At 39.0% G+C, this 19,823-nt stretch overlaps 2 protein-coding genes across 3 annotated transcripts in view; one reads left to right on the forward strand and one right to left on the reverse strand.

Annotated features, from left to right (window-relative positions):
• Positions 1 to 12,108, reverse strand: part of cni (protein cornichon) — a 32,364-nt gene extending 20,256 nt beyond the window's left edge. Inside the window, exon 1 of one of the 2 annotated variants that reach the window (XM_067098618.1) lies at positions 11,531 to 12,108. In XM_067098618.1, the coding sequence (XP_066954719.1) occupies positions 11,531 to 11,602 (72 nt within the window). In that variant the 5' untranslated portion in view covers positions 11,603 to 12,108. Of the gene's footprint in view, positions 1 to 11,263; positions 11,423 to 11,530 lie in introns of those variants that run through there. The other variant, XM_067098616.1, reaches the window with a different exon arrangement.
• A 4,843-nt stretch (positions 12,109 to 16,951) lies between these two features.
• LOC136835302 (microsomal glutathione S-transferase 1-like) overlaps positions 16,952 to 19,823 on the forward strand; it is an 8,960-nt gene continuing 6,088 nt past the window's right edge. The window contains exon 1 of the mRNA XM_067098619.1: positions 16,952 to 17,105. The gene's annotated coding sequence lies outside the window, so the exon portion shown is untranslated. The remainder of the gene's footprint in view (positions 17,106 to 19,823) is intronic.

Consider the following 19,823-nt stretch of genomic DNA (forward strand, 5'->3'; position numbering starts at 1 on the left):
GAGACCAGTCCATGAAGTTGAACACTTCCAGCACGCGGAAAAGGCCCTTGAGGAAATGGTCCAGTTCACACAGTCCCCAAGAAGCCTTGGCCGACTAAGGAGAGCCTCCTGGGCCCAATCCACCAGCGAAGAAAAATCCGAGCCAGCAGAAGAGGGGAGAGCTAACCCCATAGGCTCCCTAGTCTCGTACCACATTCCTGCCCTTCCCGAAAGTCTAGAGGGGAGGCAAAGAGAAGACAGTCTTGCCTGCATCCTTCTTTGAGGAGAGCCACTCTCCGAAACCTTGAGAGCTTTCCTCATGGAGATCGTGGGGACGATTTTCACAAGAGAGGAAGATTTCGAAGCCTTGGTGCTCGAGAGCATAGAACCAGGGGAAGGAGGAGAAGCAGGCTTGAGGGAATCTCCATACTCCTGGACTAGTAGAGCTGTCAACCTCTTGTAATCAGAGATTGTGATGTCCTTAGGAGAATCGTCCTCCGATAACGCCTCCAGGCCAGAAGGAGGAGGAGAACGTCTAGAAGTAGCAGGGCATTTAACAGAAGAAGAGCGCCTAGAAGGAGAAGAGCCTATGTCCACTGGAGAACGATGATCCGGAGAGAAGCGCCTCGAAGCTGACTGGCGCCTGACCGAAGAGGAGCCCTTGCTGGGAGAGGGGCGCCTAACAGACGAAAGGGAGGCTGGAGAGGAACTTCTACGAGGCGAACGAGCAGGGCGTCTGACTGAGGAGAAAGTATCTCCAACAGGAGAAGACCGACGACGACGATGGCGCGAGCGCCTGGGTGGAGAGGCGCTATTCGGAGACGAAGAGCGCCGAGGAGAGAGGCGCCTACCAGGAGAGAGGCGCCTACCAGGAGAGGAGCGCCTACCAGGAGAAGAGCGCCTATCGGGAGAGGAGCGCCTACCAGGAGAAGAGCGCCTATCAGGAGAAGAGCGCCTACGAGGAGAGGAGCGCCTGGACGGAGAGGAGCGCCTGCAAGGAGAGGAGCGCCTACCAGGAGAGGAGAGCCTGGAAGGAGAGGAGCGCCTGCTGCTGGAGGGGCGCTTAACAGGAGAAGTACGCTTCCTAGAGGACGACTTGCTGGGAGAAGAGAGTCTCTTGGAGGACTTAATCGGAAGAGAGGCATCCTTCCGACGAGAGGAGCTCTTTGATAAAGAGCCAGCAAGAGCAGCGAGTTGAGCCTGGAGGCCTACCAGGATCTGCTTGGTGGACTCCTGAACACCAGAAGAAGAGGAGGAAGATCTACGAGTTCTCTTCTTCGAAACAGGAGAGCCTTCAGGGAAGCGCTCAGGGCTAGAGTCCAAGGCGTCTCCTCTAGGAGCCTTCCAAGTCCTCTTCAAAGGACGCGATTCCTCAGCCGAACTCCAACCACGTTTAGGAGACGAAGAAGCAGAAGAAGAGAAACACTTTTTAAGATCCCTTTTCTGCGGCGATCTAAGGCAGCCTGGGACGCTGGCAACAGGCGCTGCCGAAGGGACGCCTGACCGTTGGGGAGCGCTCTTCATCCCCTTTGCGGGCTGTCGACATTCCTCCTCCACTGGGTCTGGGAGTTTGGAAGAGGTCTAGGCCTAGGAGCGATGCGAGCCGGTCAGACGCCCCCCTCCACTACACTGGGGACACTGCACAAAACCTAGAACATACAGAATGAGGATCTACCGAAGCTTTCGGTAGTCTCACCTTACAATCAGACCTCACACACACACGGAACACCGGTGCAACACTCTGATCAGACATTCTATAAGAAAATACCAAGAGCGTTAGATCAAAAAACAGTCCACAAAAGACCTATGCCAAGCCAAAGATCCAATACGTCACCAAAGGTCAGTCAAAATAATCCTCAGCAAGTTCAGAAAAATGAAAATCCAAGCAGAAGGAACCAACAACAGATGTTGCCGAACCAGCGACAGAGAAAATCTGACATGAAAACGGGAATGGTTCCTATTCCCGCCAATCAGACCTCGGAATGGTAGATCACCTGACCTACCTGTCGACGTGTGCCGCTAAGAAATTTGAATTTCTGTCGGGAACGTCGGAGACTATAGCTAAGTATATATCTGACGGGTAAGTTTCATGTACAAAATTTAATTTTCCTATGTTTTAATGTGTGCTCTGAACATTTTACATAGTTTTGTTGGCAAATGAGTACATACTTTCTGCGCACTCCACCCAATATCCTACAATTTGGGGGACCACAGTGGGAAAGCAGGACTTTTGGTTAAGGGAAAGCACAAAACAACTGAAATACCTGTGCGTTAATCCCACTGACAGTTTTCATTCAGATTAAGGTAAGTCATGGATTCTCTTTCAGGTTAAGTTCATGAAATGTTTTCAGACTAATATGCTATAATGCACTAGGGTAAGGATCTGGTATCCTTGGTTAGGTGAGGTTAGGTGTGGTTGGTCAAGTCACTTGCAAATGAAATGAACATCAGAAATGTTCAAAGCACACATCAAAACATAGGAAAATGATACTGTATTTTCAAGTCCAAATGTAATAACAGTTTAAATCAAAATTTTAGCTACTGCAAATTAGGCTGTGCATTTCCTACCTTCCTGACTTGTGCAATGCACTTTTGTTTTTTTTTTGCTTACATCCAAAAGCAAAAACAAAGAAAGATAAAAAAAAAAAAAAAAAAAAAAGGGTAGATCTTTATATTAACACCAGTCCCACTTGCATGAAAACCATGTTTAGCACTTGTACAAGGCCCATAGGCATGAATGTCGACTCAAAATATAAATACTTAAGATTTATTTTTTAAATACTTACCTCACCATTATATAGCTTTTACTTCCGTGACAGTGGTAGTTCGACAGCTTGAAACAAAAAAATGAGAACACTTGGTTTTCTATGAATATCCGTCTTCTATCCATCTACTTCCTCCACTCCCCACCAGGGGACCAATAGGTACAAACACTCGTACTTGGTCAGTCTACTTCTGTCCACTTTGAATGTGGGAGCAAAGTGGGGAGGTAGGGAGGGCAAATTATGTAATCGAGAGGTTTATGTTTTTGACATGAACCTTACATTTCCATTATATAGCTGATTCCCACATTTGAAAAAGGTGGGCAAAGTGGAAATCAGCCAACCCTTAAAGGCTGCTTAATAAAAAAATATTTTGTACAAAATAAGGGAATTCAATCCATAGGCTATTAATGCTGCCTTAGGAGGATTGTTACTCAGGTATGAGATCCTCATCATGAAGATAGCTGAGGTCTCTTTGGAAGATGCCCCCTTCAGTAGAAAGAGGGTTAGGGTTACTGTGTCGAAACCCTGCAGAGCAAATGATGGATAACTAACAAGTACATAAATACAAAAAGGTATACAGTACTCGATTGGAACACTGAGCACTTGGCTCCCCAAAAACTTGCCAGGTTTAAAAGCCAAGACAAAAAGGCTACCTACTGATTCAGAACATAATATCCCCTGAGCAAACCAGAGGAGTAAATGCTCTGCAATAATCGTATTTAATCTCTGCACCATGAAGATATACCAAGTAAATGCAAGATTACCATGCCACTCAGTGACTTCAATATCTTATACAAGGATAATGTTCAAATCTGACAGTTGTAGCCATTGCTCACATGTCCAGTGGCTTACCTTCCATTATGGATAGAAATTAGAATGAAAATTATTAATCAAAGACCCAAAGAAAAGGATATTACATTCCTACTCTAGGAAACTCTAGTTTCCATATCACTAAAGACAGAACCTTAGATCAGGCTTTAATGTTTTTGTGCAATTCCAACAATCCTTAAAGACAGTACTGACCAAAGGAGTCAAGTTCCTCAAGCCCTAGTGACTCCAGGCTTGGCAAAGATACTGATGTTTCCGCTGGGTCTAGCCCAAAACCACTTAGCCCAAAATAGATCCCTAACAGGTTCAAAGCAACGCCTGACAACTTATCAGGCTTAGACTGTGGCTCTACTTCCTCTTTAGCTGTGTCCTACATTGGCTGCTGAGAATTTCCATTGAAACTTCTTTACAAGGAGCTTGTTCCAAATGGTTCAAAGGTTGACAAAATTATGAACTGGAGAGCCACATACAGATTCCAGGGTAAAGTATGTAGCAGAGACCTGGGAAACTCCACTTTCACACCTTGAAAAACATCTAGCTGTCTTTGTTCTTAAGGTTGCTACCAAGAAGTATCCTCATGCTTGAGAAACAACAGAAACCTAACTAAGTTGTTTACAGAGGCATCGGTGCTTGAAAAAATCCCTTAACGTGGGACGACTTACAACCTGACCACTGGTGTTGGAAGAATCTATTAGTAGATAGATTCTCTCCCAGCACTGATAATGGCATTACTGCAAAGCCTGCCTTGAGCTCACCAGAACCATGGGCAAACCCTCAATGATAGCTGTTGGATTGTGGATGAAATCTTTTCATCTCTCGGTTGAGCCCCCACCAAATGAAAGAAACGGGAAACCCAGCCTTTGCTGGTCACCTGGGGTAATTAATCCCAAGAGACAACTTTCAAAGTTGCATTAATACACGGATGGCTTCCTGAAGCCTAGCAAGAGTAGGAAAGGCATTGCAGTCTAGACCTACCCAGGGAACAGCATGGTGTCCCTGCCCAAGCTAGAGGACCTTGCACTGGTGAACAAACTGGGGAAAGCGTGGTTCGGACTCCTCTTAGTCTCCAAGGTGGTCCATAACAGGGGATGCACACAGCCCACTGTCTACAGCCAGCCTTTGGATGTTGAGTCCCTTCCATTACTGTTACTTATCTCAGTGACCGAGTACATTCACTAAAATTTTCATAATGAATAATTACCTCCAATAAAGACAATAACTTTAGATGCGGTTGTGTGTGTCAATTTTATCAACTAACAGAAAAGGGGGGAGAGCACGTAGACATAGTAGGGTTCGCACTTCCTTAAACATAAAATTAATATCGTCTCTAAGAGGTTGCTCTGTTTGAGTGTCAAACTCATTATCTTTAAATAATGTCCAGTCTGTATTTAACAACCCTGAGAAGGGAAATACCTCAAAATAGTTACTGTGTTCTCAACCTAGGTCAGGACCAAAAGACTAGTATCTTCAATGCAAAAGTCAGCATTCTGCAACACTTATAATTCTCTTACCATATCACAGGTCCTAGGGCTACCAAGAGAGGATTTAATTGCTTCAAGAGGCTTTTACTAAAGACTCAAACAGCTTTGGAAGCAAAAACTAAATCCATCAAGGTTCCCAAAAAGAATTATGGTGTACCAGGCACCTTCATTACACCCAACCTAAAGGCCTCCGGTCCAGGTTGTAAGCAATGTCTAGTATAGCATTACCTGGAACTGACAGCATTTACAGTTACTAGAAAACCAAGAACTTAATGAAGTTGCCTCTATTATAGAGGTGCATGGTCAGGAAATACCTCCAGCCACTCCAGAAGAGAAACTAACCACTGCCTCTGAGAACATTAGTAGTTAAACCTCTTGCCAACTTGAGGATAGATCCTCAATCCACACCATACAAACCTCACTCTAGCACAAGTTGATTATGGTGTCAGTGTGAACATCTGAATAATGTGGAAACTTAGGACACTTTGGCAGGTGGAAGTTTTAGAACTTTCTTAAGTATGAGTTCTAGGGAAAAATATTAAAGAGACAATAGACCCCAAAATCATTCCTCTTAAGACACCAAGGTACCACTAGGAACATCCTATATTCCTTGGATCCTCTAAAATATAAGTATCTGTCCTCCAATCACAAAATGAAGAGGGTTCCATAACCAACTAATAGCATTTGCTGAAAAGGCCTACCAAATCAGTCACTGTAAGTGAAGTTAAATATTGGTCACTCACTGGAAGAAGTGACAATTGGGTCACCATTCAGATTTATTATTCTTAAGAAACTGACCAGTAGTTGAAAATTCAGAGCCATTCTGTAGGCAGAATACTATTCCTTTTGTTTAGTTGGTCCTTTAGCACAATGTTCCTACCCAGAATGACCCAAGGAAATGGTACAATATTCCCTGCTTCTGTTCAAAGAAGAGTCTTTCCCATTCTGAGTAAAAAGCAATGACAAAAATGACATCTCATTTCTTTGTCATAAAAATATTTAATGTCAACATCTACATAAAATGTAAAATAAAACATAAACATTATGTATACATATGAGCTTATAGATATACGATATATATATATATATATATAAGGGAGCCAGGTATACATATGGAGGGATATATATATATATTATATATGTATATATACAGTATATGTACTAAAGAAGGGAAGATGGTTTATCTGATAACATTGCTGCTTGTGCTCTACTCAACATACACACCACTTGAAATTCCTCTGATTGCCAAATATTCGGGATTATAGGTGTAAAACACCTCCACCAATACCAGTTAAACTCCTGAAATTCTAGATCTCCCATGATCGTGCCCCAGACATACACTGAGGCATTTAAAGGACTGGATCCTTCTTCCCATGAGAGCTTAAACTAACATTGAATCTAAGAGACCACCAGTTGACCCCTGTTCAGGTAACAGGAAAGAAACCAAGCTTGATTCTTGCCAGGTCAAACACTTTCCCAAAATCATATGACCTTGATGAAAAACCATCTGCTACTTGAATAAAAAAACAAGCTATAAGGATTACATTGAGTCATCAATTGGCATAAACACTGCAAATAAAGGTGAAACTTCTTTGGAAGAAAACCCTGAACAGTGAGAATATCTCTAACTCCAACAACAAAAACCTGCACAGAGACTAGTCCTCAATTCTTAGCTCCATATTTGGAAAGAGAAACTATGATTATGAAGTAGTTACTTTCTCCAATATATGGCAAAATAAAGAAATTTTTAAGAGAGTTCCTTGACACAGCTCCATTAAGGCCTTGAACATAAAAAAGCCACAGCTCAAATGAAAGTTCTATTCCCACGAAATAAACAGAGAATATCTTTAACTTTTAACAAAACCTGCACAAAGAACACCCCTCCTCAATGCTTTGCTATATTGGAAAGAGACCTTGTAGATTATTGAAGTCATTCTCTTCACTTTAATGAACAAACTGATGTTTCACAAGAAAGAAATATAAAGAGAAGGTTCTTTACATGAACTCCATTAAAATCTTGAACATAGAAAAGTCACAGCTCAAATGAAAGTTCTGTTTCACACTAATCAAATGTTCTCCTTCATTCTTTAGAAACTCAATTAACCTTAAATCAAAAAGAAATTGCAACATTAAAATCTACTGTATTTGTTTTATCCACCACACACCTGATTCTAAATCAACAGAAGAACAAGTCAAAATACCTTATACAAAAATGAAGGCTTAAACACCCACCAGAGAGTAAATGGAATGCAAAGACTACTCGGACTTTGGCGCAGCAATGACTGCACTGACATGATAAAATACCACAAGATGGTTAATTACTCTACCTAACAAACAGCATTAAACCACTTGTCCAGCAAAATGATTAAAGCTGAACTGTACAGCTCAACCAAAGACTGGTTCTAAATTACAGATCAGGAAAATCTCGAACTAATGAGAGTTTTCCTAAACCATATCAAAAAAAAAAATAAAATAAAACAAAACACATTCCATCATTTACTGATAGAATCTCCCCAAGTGGAAAAGTGAAAAGGAGTCAAAATCCTCAAAACAAAATGTTGATACTATTAACAGCATCCACCTGCCTTACTTAAATGGAAGCTGAAAACGGTCATTTCAGCATTTCTATGAATTCAAGTGTTCGTTTTCAGTCCATGTACTTTCATATGATTAGCTAGGCACAAGTGATTTGCAAACCTTACTGGACAAAGTTGAAAGTGCACAATCGGTGAACTGCCATAGGCACACAAATATGCTACTGAAGGGAATAGAGTGTACAAAAAGTCACAATTTATATGAAGCATCTCTCTAATCATGACTGCCATTCCACAATAGGTTCCAGAGGTTTCTCATTGAGATTATTTGGGTTGCACAAACATTAACTTGGGCACCATCCATATTATCAGCTTGAAGCAGCCCTTTGAACTGCCACAGGCTAACACTTTTCAAATCATGTAAGCAAGTTTGCAACACAAGAGAAAGAATTGTTTATACTACTTTCTACAATATCTAAATTAGCCATGGGCGAGCATGAATTGCGATGTATAGGCACTTCAACCAGATTGACACTCTGGACAGATGTGAGGTTTTGGTTTAGAATTTTCTTGTGCTTGTTCAGTGAACTTAGACTAGAAAAACTTCTTTCTAAACGCACAAACTATTTGCACACCGACATTTGCACTGGGATGCATCAAAACTGCAAGGCGCATTATTGCCCTCAGTCTGGCAAAATCTTTACCACATAAATTGCAGAGTCTATGGCTTCTCACTAAAATGTAACTGAAATGTATCATACTAGCCTTTAAAAAAAATTTTAGCCACAGGGTTTACGTGACACTGATCAAAGTAAAGGGTAACTTCTCCTTGACAAGGCAGATTAAAAAACTTTAAATACTACTACAAAGAGTCGCTGGTGAGTACCAAGACTGATCCAATGGGTAAAATTCCCAGGGGGGGATCAGGAGAGGCCTCTTATTCTTACAATGAGTGATCCTATCGGTGAAACAAATTCTGATGTCTAATGCCCGTGTGGTTCTAAATAGAATGAACAGATCTGAAGGGACAATGGGCAATAGATCTACAAAATTACATGATTCATTCCCTGTCACTCCAAGCCACGAAAGTTGGACAGATAAAAGGCAATCAAAAAAGACGCTGAATTCCTCCAATAAAAATTTTTAAGTAAACTTACCAAAATTCTCAGGAGGGTATAAAAAATAAAGCCTTTATAACAAAAAATTACTTTCCTAGTCAAATCTGGAATGCCCTTGAAACATGGTAGTAAAAGGAGTAACAGGATTAAGAGAAGTAGAAGGGTGAGGACCAAACAGGCCCCAAATGGTCCATCAACAAGACATGCATCCCTTTAACTAAAGTCTTCCTAGTATTATCCTCTATGGCTGTTCTATATCCTAAAAATACTCTCCATCTAAGTCAAATAAATGTTATTAGTGGAATTAGAATTCATAACAGTTATCCATTCAATAACCTTCCCTCTGCAAAAACATATTATGAAGGTTAATAACAGTGAAGAATAATGCATATTATGGCAACTCTTTACCTTACAGGCTTATTACTGAAAGAACGAATATTAAAAATAAAGTGCATAAGGAAACCAAAACAGAAAAGTCAAGTAAGGCCTACTCTGTTGAACTCTCCTCCAAACCAGCACAAAGTACAATATAACTGTCAAATTTCTTGTACCTAAACAGGTCCCCATTTTCATTAGGTGTTCTTGTTCCCTGTTTACTTTATCTGTGAAAACAAAACACAAATATCAGCACTGTAAATAGCCTATTAAAAATTGACGGAAATAGTGGTTTCACTTTAAAATTCATGAAACATTTAGTACCTGATACTATCATAAACAGAAGATATTAAATATTATATCCATAAGGCAATGGATTATAATACGGAGACTAAGAACATAGCATAAAAGCTTCAGTAGCAGTTGTGGTGGTAAATTTAAGATATTGTTCATTAATATATTTTTTTGGCTAAACAATAGGGAAAGGGGTGTGCATAACACAGTACAGGGGAGATAATCTGAGAAATCTACTGACATAATAAGACATTTACCGTCTTTTGTTTATGTTTTTTGCGTCCATTCCCGAGGGGCTGGTACTAAACATGGATGAAGTTCCACAAGATACTGTGCTTAGTACCAGCCCATCAGAGAAGAAAGTAAAAATATAAAAAGAATAGTAAATTTCTCCATATCTCTGTAGATTTCTCAAATTACTGTATCTAACCTGGACTACCTTATATACACCCTTTTCTAAATGAGAAATTTAACAGTCTTTTGTTTATATTTTTGCATTCATCCCTGTGGGGTTCGTAATAAACACGGTGTCCCGACGAACTTTCGCCATGTTTAGTCAGCCCCTTGGGGATGTAAGCAGAAACACGAATCAACAGTGGTAAATTTCTCATTATGTCCATAAATTTCTCAAAATTCTCTCACTTGCACTGCATTATACAGGCTACACCCTTTCATATATTCTACAGTAAAAAAAAATTACACTGGTAGGGTAAACGATATTGGTAAAACTGAAGACCTTTTATTTATGATTTTGTGTATGTTTACGTCAACTGTTTATGATACTTACACTAACACCTTTTATTTAGCCTATGTTTTTACTTTCATCCCAAAGGGGCTGGTGGCTGGTATTGAACAGAAAGCCCATCTTGCATGTAAACTGGTAGTTACTGCACAAAAGGGACTCAGTAGTAGTCTTCAGTTTTACCAACAATATCTTCATGCAGCTGTCTCCTTTCTTTACCCTAGCCTAGGCTATACTAGCATCTGCTGTTAAATGCTGCATTAATTTGCATCGTTACGGTAAGCATGCAATAAGTTTGACAATTGGTAGGTTCGGACTAACCTAACCAAACAGAACACATTTAGTATAGAAGAGAATATTCAATATAGGCTGACGGCCAAACACTGGGACCTATGAGGTCATTCAGCACTGAAAGGAAATTGAGAGTAAAAGATTACAAAGGTGTACCTGGAGGAAAACCTCGCAGTTGCACTAGGCTATGACTCAAAAGTTAGGAGGAAGAAAGTAATCTAGGCTATATGAATGAAGATACAGCATAAGGAATAAATGGGGTTGCAGCTAGGCCTAGGGGCCAAAGGGACGCTGCAAAGAACCTACACTTAAAAGTACACCTTAGTTTAACCAGACCACTGAGCTGATTGACAGCTCTCCTAGGGCTGGCCCGAAGGATTAGATTTATTTTACATGGCTAAGAACTAACTGGTTACCTAGCAACAGGACCTGGGGCTTATTGTGGAATCCGAACCTGACTGTACCCGCAATCCACCAAAGCATGAGGTGCTGACGGCACTAACCCCTTGCAGGGGATACATTTTGAAAGGCAGCCAGGCTACCCTAAGCCCCCTGTTCTAGGCCCTAGCCACCAACAAAGCCACAGATTAGGCTAACAATAACTGTAGGCTGGTAGAACAAATAAGATGCTAGGCTGCATTTAAAGACACTTAGCCTATATTTGGGCATCCTAAGTCACAGCAACCGTACGCCCCTACCTAACAGTACCTAGAATTACCATAGTACTTATCAATGATTTGTTTCCATAGCCTCGTCTGCTTAGAAAACTAACCGTCTCGGGTACCATCGAGGAGACTCTACAAACACCGAAACATCAACTTTACAGGTACCTATGCCATTTATATGGTCTACTTACATGAAAAATGGCGAAAAATATTAGAAATGCATCCACTATCAATGCAATAATATATGAGAATGCTGCAAAGGTGAACGCCATGATCAGGCCTTGGGACAATAACAACACTGACAAGAGACTCGCGGTCTCCTGGAGGCGTTTTTAGCGACTTCGGGAGTGCGTGCGGTGACGTCATCCTCGTCCACAATTTCAAAGAAATTCCCGTGACAATTTACTAAAAAAAATAGTATGATGCGAAATATCTAATTTCACCATTAAGATACTTACGTGAAGAATTCGAAAGTACTCAGCGATACATTGAGTGCAGAAACCTTGACGATCTTGTTTCTCGTGTGGCATGTGCTGCTGCTTCACTCCTGGCAAAAAATCTTAATCGAACTCTGCTTGTAGAGTATTTTGATTCAAAAATCAAAATGATACTCTCCATCGCCATTTCGTAGCTTGTAGGTCGCAAGTGGTGCCAAATTTTGATTACCCTACAACTGGCGGAAGCAATAGAACGGTAAACACAAGAAATGTTCTCAAACCTTGGGCTGTGCCATTCAAAGCCTTGGTTTTGAGTTTTCTTGCATGATGATACACTATAGTAAAGAAAAATACCTTTTATGAGGACACAGTGACCCCAGAATACGTCAGGATGTTAATGGCCCCATCTTTTAGTAAAATTCTTGTGAGGCCTGCTACTTAGTGTGCCTTGATACATTTGGATCAAAAAGGCAAGATTCCCCTCCACAAGGAATACGTCAGGAGAGCAATTACGTGCTACTAACATTGAGGGGTAAACAGAAAGAGACACGGAAAAACTGGCTCAGCACAACGCACATTCTAGTGGACAATGTAGAACTAGTAAAAGTTTCCGGAATGCAACATATACAGCATGTAAACCTAGAAGTGCCAAGTCACCTCATGTTTATCTAAATTAAAAGTGTTTCCTTTTAAAAAGTTGGTTTGTAATGCGCGCACGCAGGGCCGGGCTATATGTCATCACCTGTCTCCTACTACACATAATTTGAAACATTTTCATTCAACCTCAATGATTCCACCACGGCAGACGGGTTTTAAATTGCTATTTTCAAAATCTACACGCAGAGACCCTTCATTTGACATATTTAATTACTATTTTCCAAAAAAAAACTTGTGCCTCTTATGCTAGATCTGCCCCATTGTATCCCTCCCCAAAGAATGTACGTAAGGAACATCAATACATGAAACCTCAAAACCTTGACACTTTTAGCCCCATCACTTCTTTTAATGTATCCAACAATCCAGCCCTTGGGTTTCACCTCAGGAGCAAAGGTTGCGGATAGCTTGTAAAGGTATAAACTTTAATGATATTACAATTATTGAACTAAAACATGAAAAGAAGTGTTTTTACCCTAATATCATATTTCAATTCAGCATCTTATTGCTGATGTTCCCTGCCCAGTGTACATCCCAAATAAGTAGCAGAAGGTGCAAATTGATAATTTCACAAGTTTCAGACTAAAACACACAAAAAAACACGTTAATGACGTCTTTATTCATTAATTCGGACTCAAACGTTGACGCAGTTGGCATTCAATGGCTCTTCCAGGGGCTTATGTAACAAACCCAGTGAACTACATGCCAGGTAAAACTCATAGTAGTTTAATCTATCTACTTTCTTTCTCTTTGGATACTCTCTGCAGTCCATAAATCCTTCATAAACTGCCTCAGCAACGCTCAACAAATGTTAATCAGTTGACAATGCGCAACCTTATCCACCATTTCATATAGATAATTAACAGCCATGGAAACACAACACACCTTTGTCTCAGCTCGATTTTGACAACGAACTAGTCACTCTCCTGTCCACTTTTTACACATGCTGCAGTCGCATCAGGATTATTTCTGGATTCCAGTGTTGATGATCAAAGATTAATGAATTTTAATTTTACGTCTCGAGTAGCCGTTGTGTCAGCTGTTCTCAAGGTTACATCGTTTTCATAATATTTGTCAAAATAGTTGCTGGATCAAGGGACATTTTATTCTAAATCACACATTTGCAAAACTGATGAACAATATATTCATAGCCTTTGCTAAACGTCATGCTGATGTGCATACGTTGTCCATACGGTACCAATAATATTGTTGCTCTTCAATAAAGATAAATGTTTATTATTTTATTGTCGTCAAAATCATATTTTTTTCTAATCTGTCTACAATACAACTATTTACTTTAAAAGATCTGGCTCTCATTTGCACTTGAGATATCAAGAAAAAACATTTGCCTCCGTTCCCATAACCACACTGAAAGGTTATACATTATATAGAGCCTTTTGAGTGGTGAAAGATGTTATATATCATGGACGGTGATATACAGAAATTGGTGCTGACAAGTATTTTATCAGCGCCCGTGAAACAGAGATCAGGGAAAGCCAAATGCTGTGAATGATCTTCTTACATTAGGATGACTTTCGCAAAGTGATTTAAATCTGCTGATAGTTTTCAATTTGTAAGACAAGATGACCTTCTCATGATAAAGTATTTCAGTGTCATTTGCTTTATCATTTATTCATCAAGGCATGGCAGAGATCCAGAACTTTGCTTATGGGTGGCATCGTCAACCTGATTACTCCTTTCCAGTCGTAATGGAACCAATGAGGCTTCCAAAATTAAAGGACATTATATATATATATATATATATATATATATATATATATATATATATATATATATATATATATATATATATATATATACATATCATATATATATCATATATACACACACACACACACACACACACATATATATATATATATATATATATATATATATATATATATATATATATATATATATATATATATATATATATATATATACTATATATATGATTATTATCACTTTTAAACGTGATTCATTTATCACACATTACCACAGGTAGAAAAAAATAAGAAACAGGAGTTGTGGTCCCCAACCACAGACACCTACTATGTTATGACGGATGTTTCTCTTTATCCTTAGGAAGAATTGCATTCTAGATCTTAATTTATCTGTATTTTCAAGTTTCGTTCTCGTCTTTTAGTAATTGTTGCAAGTTAGTACGAAGTGAAAATAGAAGACGATCAGAAAATAAACGAAAACAGGATAGTGGAAAATAGACAAAACAAGGTGGTAAAGAATGTGAGACAGCTCAGGTATCACGGAAATTTGTGTCCTGTCTGTCTCCTAGAGTAAGTTAAATTACCGGTTATGTAACCAATGAAGTCCCAACCAGGTCCCAACTACTGGTATGGAGTATGGGGGACTATTTCACTGACATGATTCGGTACCATAATTTTGTTGTTTTTAAGAAAGAAGGGGATGAAACTAATGACTAATGGTGCGACATCGAGAACTGGAACATGTTGGACGCTTCGCTTTCAGTAAGAGAAAAAGAAATTTTGTACCATTTTCTTTTCAACCGAGCAGTTCAGTTGATTGAAATAGTTTAAAGTAGACAAACGTACATTTTATAAAAATTATTACGTATCTGGCAAATTATATTTATACTTTAAGCACAATTGACAAATTCAATTTACGTATGGTTAAAATGACTTTTTCCCATATTGATGTCGAGTCGATGGTTATGTTTTTATGAACTCATTTTGCTGATATTGCCTTGCTCTGCACTTTATTAATGAGTATTACTTCTCTGTGTTACTAAACTAATAAACTGTCATTATGAATCCTGATGTCAGAAAGATTTTCATAGATGACAAAAGAATCTCTTAATTAATGGTATTCATTTGTTATACGAACCTCAAAACTATTCCTCAGTCATTAGTAGTGTGTCCCACCGCAAATATTTTTTCTTGTCTATGAATACCATTTGAATACGATTCACGTTTACAAGAATAATGAAATCGTAAGTTAGTTGTTCATTTGTGAAGGTCACTACAACGAAAGGATTGGGTCTGCTGTCTCATCATGAGCAAAGTGTATGCTTTCTTGCTTGAAAGAACTTGTTAACGAAAAAAAACTTCACCCACCGAAAAACTTAATTATGTTTTAGAAGAGTTTTTTGTTCTTAACCAGTGATTATGAGATTATTTCCATGAAAACAAACTGTTTTTTATTTCAGCAATTTTGTCCTCAGTAATTTTGCTTTTGCTTGAGCGCGGACATGGCAGAAGGCATTCTTAATTTGTACTTGGGCATGACTTACGGGTCCACACAGCTCGTTATCTTTCCTTGCGTCATGAAATCGCAAAGTGCAACTTTTATTGAAAATAGCATGAACTGAACTACGTTTGCATTTATGAATTTCATAAAGTTAAGCGTTAAAATGATTGAAGGAAAAGCCAAATTTGAAGCAAACATTTCCTGCCAGACGCACGATTAAAGCACTATTGAGAACAAGGAGGTATTTTTGACTTGAGTATCATAAAAGACTTTATGACGAGCTCTTGATAAGCCAAAACAGTTTGAAAGAAGCAAGAGAACTTCTATAAAAGATTTTGTCGATTTGAAAATAAAGCTGTAAGATGAATATTAGGAGTCTACAAGTTGGAGAGTTACATATGGTACCATAAGGGAAATTACGAAGTTCGAGAGGTAGATGAAGTAATGATAAAAAGTTCTATAGATTTGGTTTGGACATGTCTTCCGCTCAGCCCTTGGCACCGGAAGATTTGGAAGACCCACACCCACTTAGATAAGAACTATGACAAGGGAGGCATAACTTAAGATGAATGGAGATATTTGGAAGACGAAACACATGAAAGACATGAGTGGTGGGAATTCGCTAAGGACCTTTGCATCAAGCGGCGTTGTAGGTGATGGTGGCATGATTTGTCAACAGGAAATGTGATGCCATTTCCACTGATAAAACGCCAGGAGCTGAGCTACCGAAGCTTATTGTGTTACCTCCTTACAGTGTCATCCGAACAGGTTACCATGCGCATTGTAGTTATGCATAGGCCTATCATGCACCGTACTTCTTGCACCATATAATTACAATAATGTTCTCCCATTTTTTCGCAAATAACCATTTCCTCTTCCTCTGCAGTAAAATTTGAACCACTGCAAAACAGTCCGTTAATCCTTAGCCTGCGTAATCCCATTAATTGCTTTCTGGCCCCTAGGGATCAATAAAATGTGCTGCCGCCCATAGACTCACTAGAGCATGTGGTATGTTCTAGGCCCTCAGCCCAGTTATGAAGAATAACTCCGCTGTCTAGAATATAAATAAAACTGTTTATTTCAGTCATTCTGTTCGTGCTCTTATAATGGTATCAGTATTTTCTTGTCGAACTGGAGAGAAAGTTTAGTTCTTGAAATCCATTTCACTAAAGGTCCGCTTGAAGTCAATGGGAGGGAGAACTTATCTATATTCATTTATTCTTTTTTTTTTTTTTGTCACCATCTTAACAGACCGCTGGTAAAATTCATTTTGTTCTATCAAACAGGGAATAACCTTCGTCTCAAGAAATTTCTGGAAGTATCATTTTTGGCTTCACATTTTTATTGCTAAAACGAACACCATCTAAGTGCTGCGGAAACAGCATAAATGAAAGTTGAATAATGAGTAATTTTCTTTTAGAATCCTTGTGCATGGTGTTATTGACAAATTTTTGTTTTCCTTAAGATCACTGTCGAACTTTCCATAGAAATGATGAATTAAATATTGTGCCAAGCACTTACACTTGTACCATATATCAAGTCAAATACCGTACATTTTAGCAAGAGCCGTACAATAATTTGGGCTGGCGTGAGTGGCAACGCTACCATTGTCTTCGTATTTGGAAACTGAATCTGAGCGAAAACAGTGAGCCCCTGGGCATCATCCGTAATTAAGGTCTCCGGGGAACGTCGGTTTCATTGAGAAGCTGGAAATGTAAGTTTGCCATTGCCCTCGTGTTGACAAAGTTTTAGGAAAGCTTGCAGGAATCTAAAAAAGCAATTCATTCTCATTTAGATAGGTTACTGTTTTTTTCTTTTTTGCGCTCTTATGCATTGATTAACTGCGCGTGCGTTACCTTGCAATCCCGGTTCATTTCAATAACCCCCTGTTGATTAACTTCTACATGTTTTCCTTTGTTTTTGTGCCCTTTTTTCTCATCTGTGTCTCTCTTTTGTAGAAGACACCTTCGCTAGTTAAAGTTTAACATTTATTATGTTTCTTGATGTATGCGCATTTTGAGTATTATTATTATTATTATTATTATTATTATTATTATTATTATGATTATTATTATTATTCAGTAGATGAAAACCTATTCATGTGGAACAAGCTCACAGGGGCCACTGACTTGAATTCAAGTTTCCAAAGAATATGGTATTCATTAGGAAGAAGTAAGAGGACGTAAAGGGAAATACAAAAAGAAGAGATATCACTTATTAAACAAAATAAATCGATAAAGAGATAAAGATGTATCAAAATGCAAGAAGAATAGTATTAGGGTAGTAAAGCATTACATCTTCGCTTGAACTTGTGAAGTTCCAATCGCACGACATCCTCTGGGAGGCTGTTCCACACTCCATCGGTGTGAGGAATAAAGGACCTCTGGAACTGAGAATTTCGACAGCGAGGAACATTTACTGTATACTGGTGCTGCTGTTCAACGAATCTGGTTGCTCTCGGCAGGTGAAGGGGATCAGGGATCAATTGTGAATGTGGATACAACCTATGAAAAAGTAACATAAGAAACCATCTGTGGATGGTCCAAGTCATAACTGCTACTATTAGGAAACAGAAACCTACCACCATGAACCACTCTACCTAAAAGAGATAAATCTCTGGCAGAAGCAGACATCCACATCGGAGAACAGTATTTCAGTAAGAAAGTACAAATGGCCTAAAACAGGTTCCACTGATTTTATCAGTTATAAATATATGAGGCCTTACGAACAATACCTAACTTTCGTGCGGCATTTGCTGAAACTTTCATTAGATGTTTCTCAAAAGTTAAATGAGTCAAAAGTTACACCTAGAATAGTTAAAGCTTTAGACTCATTCATCAAAGGTCCATCCATCTGAAGGGGAGGATGGGGTGGAAAATCTGTGTTTTCGTTTTACTGGAGTTCAGTCTCATATCCCACGGACTCTGATCCGGTCTTTGTCCCGATTGAGGCAGAGAGTAGCTTCACATCTCATAAGTGGAGACTTTACTACAACCACAAGTGTTGCATCACCGGCATTCTGAACAATCCTGTTTTCTAGGCCAACAGCTATAACACTTATATACACTAAAAATAACAGTGGACCAAGAACACCGCCCTGTGGAACTCCAGACACAATAGGTGCTGGTTCACTAAAGATCCCGTCCACAGCAACTCGCTGCCTACCTGTAAGGAAATCTTGAAGTACTCCTGAAACATGTCCGCCCACTCCAAGATTCTGAAGTTCATAAATAAGTGCCTTGTGATTTACAAAATCGAATGCAGCACTAAAATCTGTTTGAATTACTTTGCACTCAAAACTCTTATCAAGGTTCCCTTGCAAATGGCATGTCGTATCCATATGACTATCAGCTAACAGTCCTTTAGATTCAACATACTTATATAGTGGCTTAAAAATAAGTGTTTCAGCAACTTTGGAGAGTACAAGGAGAATAGAGAGTGGCCGGTAGTTACTGATAAACTGCCTGGTTTATTTCGTTCTGGTATTATTTACTATACTATTATACTTGCCCCAACTGCCAAGTAGAGTATTTGGGTATTTCCACAAAGGCGCTCAGCACAAGATACTGCCAGCATGCAGGAATTGGTGATAGGGCGGGTAGAGACTTGAGTCCAAGCAGCAGTCTTCAGCAAATGCAATTATGCAATTCTAAGTATAAGGGATTTTAAAACTGTAGATCCTTGTCCAAAATTGTCTGATTTAAGGATTTTAGAATTATAAATATAATCACAAACTAAGATCAGTCTTCCTTTCCGTTATCCGTAATCTACTGATTTTCTCTCCGCTCTCGCTTTCCAGTCATTGGGCTAATTTATCTATTGTGTAATTTTTCTTTTCTTGTCTTGGTTTTTGTATTTATTTTTTTTAACGTTTCTTAGTCCTGTGTTTTATTTGATGTCTGTGAACTTTCATTTCTCTCGTCTTGAGTTTTTTTTCTTAGTTTTATTAATGACTATTGTAACTCACTGAACTGTATTAGTTTCAAGTACTGTTTTCTTTTTTTCGGAGTAGTGTGTTTTTATTGATGGTAACGTATTTTATAAAAAACAAATATTTTATTCTCGAGAGTAACCTTTCTTTGATTTATACTTTACTTGTATAGAACTTTATGTTTTGGTGTTTTGTCCCTCTTTTAGGTCGAAAATGGCTTAATGTGTTGAAGCCGAAACGTCCCAATGTGATAAAAATGTTGACTATAACGCTTGTTTGGCTGTTCCTGATGAGGATCAGATTCCTTAGGAATCAATCGCTCGCAGTTATTATTATTATTATTATTATTATTATTATTATGCTGTTTTCTCTGTTCTGTTCTGTGAAAACCTGCCAGTCAAGATTTGCTCCTGCGTCTTGTTCTCTTGCAATGTACCGTATGTGCAAACGCAATAGCAATAATATACACAATACATATGTTTTAAAAGTAACATTCACCTA

The sequence above is a fragment of the Macrobrachium rosenbergii genome, chromosome 55 (genome assembly GCF_040412425.1).
Source record: "Macrobrachium rosenbergii isolate ZJJX-2024 chromosome 55, ASM4041242v1, whole genome shotgun sequence".
Classification (NCBI taxonomy): domain Eukaryota; kingdom Metazoa; phylum Arthropoda; class Malacostraca; order Decapoda; family Palaemonidae; genus Macrobrachium; species Macrobrachium rosenbergii.